At 35.2% G+C, this 8,665-nt stretch overlaps 1 protein-coding gene across 1 annotated transcript; it reads right to left on the reverse strand.

Annotated features, from left to right (window-relative positions):
• Positions 1-1,484: 1,484 nt before the first annotated feature.
• On the reverse strand, positions 1,485-7,757 carry LOC147385994 (amino acid transporter AVT1G-like). The gene is made up of 11 exons (XM_086423372.1): positions 7,448-7,757; positions 4,501-4,778; positions 3,989-4,203; positions 3,669-3,692; positions 3,387-3,567; positions 3,081-3,300; positions 2,850-2,985; positions 2,567-2,732; positions 2,253-2,296; positions 2,091-2,153; positions 1,485-1,964 (listed from the first exon to the last, which is right to left on the reverse strand). Exons 1-11 carry the CDS (start codon positions 7,645-7,647, stop codon positions 1,869-1,871), a joined length of 1,623 nt encoding a protein of 540 aa, XP_086279498.1. The 5' UTR covers positions 7,648-7,757; the 3' UTR covers positions 1,485-1,868.
• Between the last annotated feature and the right edge of the window lie 908 nt (positions 7,758-8,665).

The following is an 8,665-nucleotide window of genomic DNA, read 5'->3' on the forward strand; positions in this document are numbered from 1 at the left end:
GATTCAAAATGTCTAGATTCTTTTTGCCTCGATATTTGATCAATTCCTCTTTGGATTGCAATTAAACCCAATCCTTTACTCACTAGTGAAAAAAGGGGTATATTCAATGGGACTCTTTTAAACACTATGTGAAAGAAGGGGAAAATTTCGATGGACCTTGGCATCGAATTTACCTCTTTCTTCGCATAGTGACTTTAAAGGATGTAGACTACATAGAATGAGGCTTGTAGCAAATATAAGATGATCATGAGTAAAAAGCCCAACTGACAAGGTTTATTCATGTATATATGTATATTATTGCATTATGCAGTGCTTTTATTAGTACTTATAGTATTGGGAAGTTTATTTTGATGGGTTAGATTAAGAGTCGAGATAAACTGATGCGCTAAAACATACGTGGTTGACATGGCAAGTGCACAGAACCATAGATCTTTTTCTCGGGGATACACAAGGAAAAAGATATATGGTTCTATGCACTTGCCACATCAACCGTGTCGTACGAGTCATTTTATCATTAGTCTTAGATTAAGGATGTCCATGGATACCTATTTGACAGGCAAAATTAGAATCGATAAGATGGTTTTGAGTCCCTTTTTATTGGATGGAATTGCAAACCGGTTGAAAAACAAAATTGATGGTAACTGATAAAAAATCAAGAATCAAAACTGTTTAAAGAAGAAAAAATTGACCTCTCTGATTCTAGATCCATTGATTTGTGAATCTGAATTGAGAAAAATTAATGGTTATGGTTCGGTTTATGTGAGTTTTGGTTCTAGTTCCTATAGGAACTGAAACTGACTTATTGACACACGTAGGTTAGACAACAGGACCACACAATTGCAACAGAGTTAGTGTTAACTATTAAGCATTACTTAGCTTATCACGGAATACCGTTGAAATCTACTCTTGGATTATGATGTTAAAGTAAGTTGAGAAGTGTTGCAAGCTAGACATGGTTTTAAATCTCATCCAAGACCGAAATGACTTGTCCGATACGTCTCGGTATTTGTCCACCAACGTATCAGACGAGAGTTAAAACCCAGGTTCAATTTCTCACTGTTGAACGAGACGTCTCAAACATATTGGACTCATCGATCAAAACCCATATGGTAATAATTTTATAATCCTTAAAGTATTGGACTCATCAATCAAAACCCATATGGTAAAATAAGGCTAATGAGAATGAAGTTTGTTAGTGACTACTCTCCAACATTTTTCTTTATAACTGATACTGACTGGGAAATTTTAAATTGAAATGAGAATAAGTGAATTGAAATATCAACATTGGTTCACTATGAATTTTTCTTAAAGAAAACCCCCAAGTGCTCCCTCCATATTTCTAATTTATATTATTCTCTTCATGCATCATATGTAATAATAACATTGTTGTTAGAACTCCTTGAATATGAATAATTCTATCATTCATAACAAGTTAAATTTATGGTTGATTCATGGATTAAATCCATTCTAATTGGAAAGATCAATAAATATATGTTCCTTTAGGATTCCTTTTTCTTTTCCATAAAATCAATCAAATTAATTTTTAAGTCAATTGGCACTTTAAAGTTCATTGTGCCTTGAGAAAGAAGAGTACCATTCTCAGAGAGCTATTGTAAAGGTACATGATTTGCTCTTTAGAGTAAATAAGAACCAATGATGAGATATCAATGAGGCTGAACACTACTGAAAACTAAAGGAATTAAGCAATGTATGAGAAGATTAGGTATAAATCTCCTTGATTTCTCTTAGCCACACTACCTCAAATTGTCGATGACTTCGTTAGTTGCTGAACAATAAACTTCACTCAGACCCGTACGGTGCCTTAACCAACAGAATGTGTTATGAGTTTGCCTCCCGAACATCCCTCATCATCCCATTTGGTTGGCTATACTTTTAATTGCAGAATATGAACCAATGCAAGAGCATATCACTCCCACTATAATAATACAAATGCAACTTGCAACCTGACAACCCGAAAAGAAACGACAAAAGAAAAAAGGGCTATAATTAATACTAAAGCCTTTTGAGGACAAAAATGAATCTGATGATGTTAAGGAATGTGAACGGGAGACGACGCAGGTTTCTCTTACCTGCAATGAATCCAATCTACCACGAAGGATGCTGAGATAGCAAGCACATGGGAAGATGAGAGCCTGCCATGACAAATTCATTAATGAAGTTAACTTGTAATTCAATGTTAGTAATGAAGAATTTTGTTAAAGATAAAAGTTTAATTGTAATAAGAAACTTACGACAAGCATTGTAAGAAAAGATCCAATTAGTGCCATTACAAAACCTGTAATTCAATAGACAGAACAACTCAGCATATAATAGTTCAATTTTCATGGGTAAATTAATTGTAATTTTTTATTATTTCAAACTTTCAAATAGTACTGGGTCGATTCAAGCAATCTAATATTCGAGTCATGCAGTGGATGAGAGACATAAATCAAAGAAGACAAGTTTTAAGTGTAGGAAATCTTCGAGTTGAGGCCCATCTAATGGTGGTGCCACCAATATTGGTATTCTATGTACATTGGACTTTCTATTTGGAACAATTTCTCACCAAAGAATGGAACCATAAGTGCCACGACCAATGTCGAAAGAACCAATGTTGTTCTGATAAATACTGAGACACAATGAGATCTAAGACGAGGCGAGGGCAAGAGTTCCTCTAGGCTCAGTGCCACTGGAGTGATTGTCAAGGCATACTTGGAAAGAGGGTTCACAATCTTAAACACACCAAAAAAAAAACATATAAATCCATCAATATCAAGAAACATAACAGAGTCGGCTTTATCAAACAAAGTATATAATCAAAAATGAAGAATTTATATTTCTCTTCTTACCGTTGTCCAAACTGCAATTTTGGAAGCTACAAAATTTTGAGGCATGTTTAGAGTAAATTGAGACTTTACGGCATCACCGAACATCATAAATCCACATATAGCTACCCCGCAATATAGACAAAAACATATTATGAAACTGCGGGAGAAGAAAGAGCAATAATCAGAGACAAATGAAAATGTATGCTTGTTGCAATTTTTTTGCATTAAAATAGCCTGACATGGCTAGCCAACCTGACTATGAGAACTGCTGGAAACTGTGATGGGTTCTTCATGGAAGAATATATATTTGGAAAAACTGAATGCCCAGCATAGCAAAAACCATATATCCCAACTGAAACGGGAAGGTTCGCAAGGTCTAAAAAGGTTCCTCTGGCGTGGAATCCAACTTGGTCTACCACCCCAACCCATAATAAGCAAAGCACGGCAAGCAATGATGCAATCACTCCTCCAGCTTAGATTTAAAAAAAGAAAAAAAAATTTCTCAGTGATTAGTGGAAATTAAAATAGGTGATACTAAATGAAGCTCAAGGGCTGTACCTGAAAGATATGAAAGTAAACTTAGGTTTCGAAGCCAAACAGTCGGAAGAACGATGATGGTTGCTGTTATAGCGAAGGTGTAGTGAGAATTTAGATGAATCCCAGCAAAATTCATTTGGGTATTTGGGAAAAATGATGACAAGTTATCACTCATTAGAGTTACGAACTCTACACAACAAACCTACACAAAAGAATTAATTTCTCCTTTTAAGTCCATTATAACAACAGAGCACTCAAAAGAAACTGAAATGTGTGCAGATAAGATGAAAGTCTTGCACTTACATATAGCTCTACATATAAGATTATCTGCATCAAACCAAGTTCAAGTGTCAGCTTTGCTATAAAATTATACATAATTATGTTTCTAATGAAGCAAATTCAAACAACCAAACATACAAATTGGAAGAAGAACGATCACGTTCACAACTATATGCATAGTCATATAGAGAGAAGTTGATGTGTGAACTTGTGAATATATATACATATAGGGAAATGCTAACTTTGAAGGCTGAATGAGACATTAGTGCAATCTACAAGTGTGTTTCTTCTATAAATACCCCTCAAGAAAAGGTTTAGACATTGGTGATTTTTAACCAACTTACAGCTATGGTTAAGCGACCAGCTGTGCCGAAAGCAGCCTGACCAATATCAGGGTAAGTTTTAAGTCCGGGGGAGCTCTCTAAACATCGCTTTAACAAAATCCCAGTATAGCATGAGATTATACCAAATATAAGCAATACCAATAGACTCATCCACCCTCCATCTTTGACTGCAAAAGGTGTAGAAAGGATTCCTACCCCGCATAGAACGTTAACTCCTGTAGATAAAAGGAGTTCAATTATACAAACCATATGGCAGAAAAAAAAATACGAAGCACATAGAATGTTGGGTTACCACTTAACATCAATAAATAGGGAGGATGAATGGGTACATAATTCATGAACTTAAAAACAGATTTCTCAAGAGAAATGCTGAAATTGAGTTCTTGATAAATAGTTGCATTAATGTTATAATTACTACATTTCAACTGAAAGATGAATGAATTTGCATGCTTATAATGGATATATATGTACATATATATATATATAGGTACATATGTAAATTTGATTTTTACCATTAAGGACTGATTGAGGATAAGAACACTGTTGGATTGGTGGGAGTTCATGGTAAGAGAACTTTTGGGCTGAACGCTTTGGTGCCAGCGGAGGCAGTTCTTCTTTGTCCACATTTACAATGGAAACAAAGGGCTTACTCAGGGTAGAATCATATTCGGAAGTTTGAGTTCTCTTGTATGCTGACGAAGACAAGAAAGAGTTGCTTATTCTGAAACTCGACTCTGCTAGGAAGCCAACAGAAGGAGGGGTCACGCTCGTGTACATATCCATCGATTGCCTGCATACATGAGCATTCACATGCAAAAATGAGGGGAAAAACAGAAAGAATTTACTATTTTTCATATAAAATAATTTCCATTCCAAATAAAATTGCTCCTTGATGATCACGAAGTATGTAGTTTATGTTGTCAAGGATAAAAACAGGTCGGATTGGTCGTAATGGCACATATAGATTAGCATCATACATCATGACATTTTCTCTAATTTTCGGGCACAAATATATATAGCCAAGGCACATCTTTTGTTTTTTTGATTGGGAAGCCAGCTTTTAACGAGATTAGTAGCCCGGGTCCATACATCTAGAGTCATGGCATTGGTTGGTCACCATATGCGTATATATACATGCATACATATCATCAAAGCCTTATCCTCGATCCAAAAAACTGTTACCATTGAGCAAATCACCTTCTCCATTATATTGCATCTAAAACCATGTCTTATGTTAATTCTAGTGTCTGCATACATACCATAGTTTCAAATCTCATACGAGACAGATAATTTGCTTTGAGTCATCTCGATATCATTTAAGAACCAAATGGACATGTAATGTGAATCATCTAGCTCGTTGCCTCGTTTGACAACCAAAATGACTTGGGTGATATTTTGAAATGTCAATAAAACTCGGCCAAGTCAATAGGAATTTTGTATTTTTATTAAAATAATTTTTTTTATAATTTAAATATTTATTATCTAAAGAAAAACATTATCTTGTGACTAAGCATCTTCTGATCTATATATATATGGGAAATGTTCAACACCCTAAGCTTTACCCACACTTTAACAAACGTGTTTTGTCCTACATGGGTTAGAAGTTTTGAAATGGTCTGATTTTTGGTGAGGATGATCTCTATGATTAGAAGATCATCCTCACCAAAAATCAGCCCATTCCGAAATTTTTAGCCCCGTGTTTATAAGTTGAAAAATCATGGACCGTTCATTTTTTGTAAATCATTTTTTATGAGGTTAGAAGTTTTGGAATGAGCTGATTTTTGATGAGGATGATCTCCTCACCATAGAGATCATCTTCACCAAAAATCAGCCCATTCCAAAACTTCTAACCCATGTAGGACAAAAAACGTTTGTTAAAGTGTAGGGTAAAGCTTAGGGTGGGGAACGAGACCCTATATATATATATATATATATATATGGGTCCCGTTCGCCACCCTTAGTTTTACCACACACTTTAACAAACGCGTTTTGTCTTACATGGGTTAGAAGTTTCGGAATGAGCTGATTTTTGGTGAGGATGATCTCTATGGTGAGGAGATCATCCTCACCAAAAATCAGCTCATTCCAAAACTTCTAACCCCATCAAAATTGATTTATAAAAAATGGACGGTCCACGATTTTTCAACGTGTAACATGGGGCTAAACATTTCGGAATGGGCTGATTTTTGGGGAGGATGATCTTCTAATCATAGAGATCATCCTCACCAAAAATCAGCTCATTCCAATACTTCTAACCCATGTAGGACAAAAAACGTTTGTTAAAGTGTGTGGTAAAACTTAGGGTGCTGAACATTTCCCTATATATATATATATATATATATATATATATATATATATATATATATATGGGGGCGTTCAAGGGCCAACTTTTTAGCAAACTTTTTGGCAAAACATTTTTCAAAACATGGGTTAGAGGTTTTGGAATGGGCTGATTTTTGGTGAGGATGATCTCTACGGTGAGGAGATCATCCTCACCAAAAATCAGCCCATTCCAAAACTTCTAACCACATCAAAACCAGTTTATAAAAAATGGACGGTCCACGATTTTTCAACTTGTAAACATGGGTTAGAAGTTTTGGAATGGGCTGATTTTTGGTGAGGATGATCTCCTCACCGTAGAGATCATCCTCACCAAAAATCAGCCCATTCCAAAACCTCTAACTCATGTTTTGAAAAATGTTTTGCCAAAAAGTTTGCTAAAAAGTTGGCCCTTGAACGCCACCCTATATATATATATATATATATATATATAGGGGGCGTTCAATGGCAAACTTTTTAGCAAACTTTTTGGCAAAACATTTTTCAAAACATGAGTAAGAGGTTTTGGAATGGGCTGATTTTTGGTGAGGATGATCTCTACGGTGAGGAGATCATCATCACCAAAAATCAGCCCATTCCAAAACTTCTAATCCCATCAAAAACAGTTTACAAAAAATGGACGGTCCACGATGTTTCAGCTTGTAAACATGGGTTAGAAGTTTGGAATGGGCTGATTTTTGGTGATGATGATCTCCTCACCGTAGTGATCATCCTCATCAAAAATCAGCCCATTCCAAAACCTCTAACTCATGTTTTGAAAAATGTTTTGCCAAAAAGTTTGCTAAAATGTTTGCCATTGAACGCTACCCATATATATATATATATATAAGACAAGATGACTCATCCAAGACAACTCGGTCTCATTAACAAAACATCAAACCAAGATAAATCATGTTGATTATTCATCACCATCATCTCCAAAACCTCATCCCAAAGATTTGGGGTCAGCTAATCAAATATATTCTTTTTTTACAAATTCTTTATAGAGTCACATCTTCTATTATTAAAATTTGAAACTGTTTCCATGTCCACGTTTATTATCTTTAATGATTGTGCATCTTTAAAATTTATAACAAAAAATATTTAATTGTTTATTATAGAATGAAAGAGAATATGAACCTGTAACTCTGAGGCCATGGCACATAATGAGAATCAACATCGTCGTTGTTGTCGATATTAGATGGATGACGCGTGGAAAGCGTGTAATCGCTACTCTCATAATCGTTATCACTTCCTCCTAATCTCTCTGCTTCGTCTTCTTCATCATCTGTCTCAAACTCCATCCCACGATCAGGTCCCAATTCCTCGTCTGGATTCATTCTCTTTATGCTGTTTTTGATAAATTTGACACCGAAAAGGCTTCTTCAATAGAAACAACACAACTTTACAATCGATAGATAGATAGAGAGAGAGAGATCTTATTCTTAGCGTTGTTTTGTTTATTGGGATTCTGATTTTCAGTTAAAAGACGTAACATAGCAAAATTGCTAAATTTGGAATTGTGGGTCCGTACTAAAGAGTCATATTTTAGGAAACTCCAAAAACAGGACCGAACGTTTGGGTGACTTCTCCACGTGCGGTGAAACCAGTTTTATTTTTTTAGTCGAGATCCCATACAGTCTCCCGTTTCTATATAAACGAACGGTGTCTACGTGGCACAATTTGATTAGGAATGAATCAAATTCGACTGGGTGATGGGTTTGATTAGGAGCCCAATGTTTTTTAAAAACCAAGTAAAGTATGCCGCGTAGACACCTAACCTATTTTATAGGAGCGGGACACCGCATTGGATCGTGAGTCTTTTTTTTTTTTTTTTCTTTCCTCTTTTTTTTAACGGTTTTAGGTATTTTAGACGTAACCCTCCAAATTAGAGTGATTATTTGAGATACCTCAATACTTTTCCCGATGATGACAAACCCCTTGACCTTGTTCTTGTAACTGAGACTTAAATAAAATTATCCAAATACCCTCTTCTCCAACTACACTCCAAAAACTCTTGATTTTTTTCCCCAAAGAAACGCATAAGATTTAACCTTGGTTTCATTAATTACTCAATTTTCTTTACCATGTCATATTCTAAGTTAAAGAGAGAGAATAAGATTATATTGCCACACCAACTTTTATTAAGAGTGTCGGTGCCAACTTAATTGATAAAATCTTTGGATGATGATACTTAGGTTAAAATCCTGTCAAAACCGAGTTCTTAAACTCATTAAAAACAAGCTTACTGATCCAAAAAAAATTTATTAAGAACACCCTAATTCAGATGTAAATATTGAAGAATTAGCACACACATCTTTGGGTATTCTTAGTAAAAGTTGGTGTGACAATAGAAGC

This window comes from Akebia trifoliata, chromosome 14 (genome assembly GCF_017979445.1).
Source record: "Akebia trifoliata isolate Shusen 1 chromosome 14, ASM1797944v1, whole genome shotgun sequence".
NCBI classification, from domain to species: domain Eukaryota; kingdom Viridiplantae; phylum Streptophyta; class Magnoliopsida; order Ranunculales; family Lardizabalaceae; genus Akebia; species Akebia trifoliata.

Bases quoted from the DNA above. Each gene is read 5' to 3' on its own strand.
- LOC147385994 (XM_086423372.1), bottom strand. From the start codon at position 7,647: ATGAATCCAGACGAGGAATTGGGACCTGATCGTGGGATGGAGTTTGAG. The intron at 4,204-4,500 runs GTAAAAATCAAA...TTTTATCTACAG, and splicing joins TCCTCAATCAGTCCTTAATG to GAGTTAACGTTCTATGCGGG. The intron at 1,965-2,090 runs GTAAGAGAAACC...TCGGGTTGTCAG, and splicing joins GTAGATTGGATTCATTGCAG to GTTGCAAGTTGCATTTGTAT.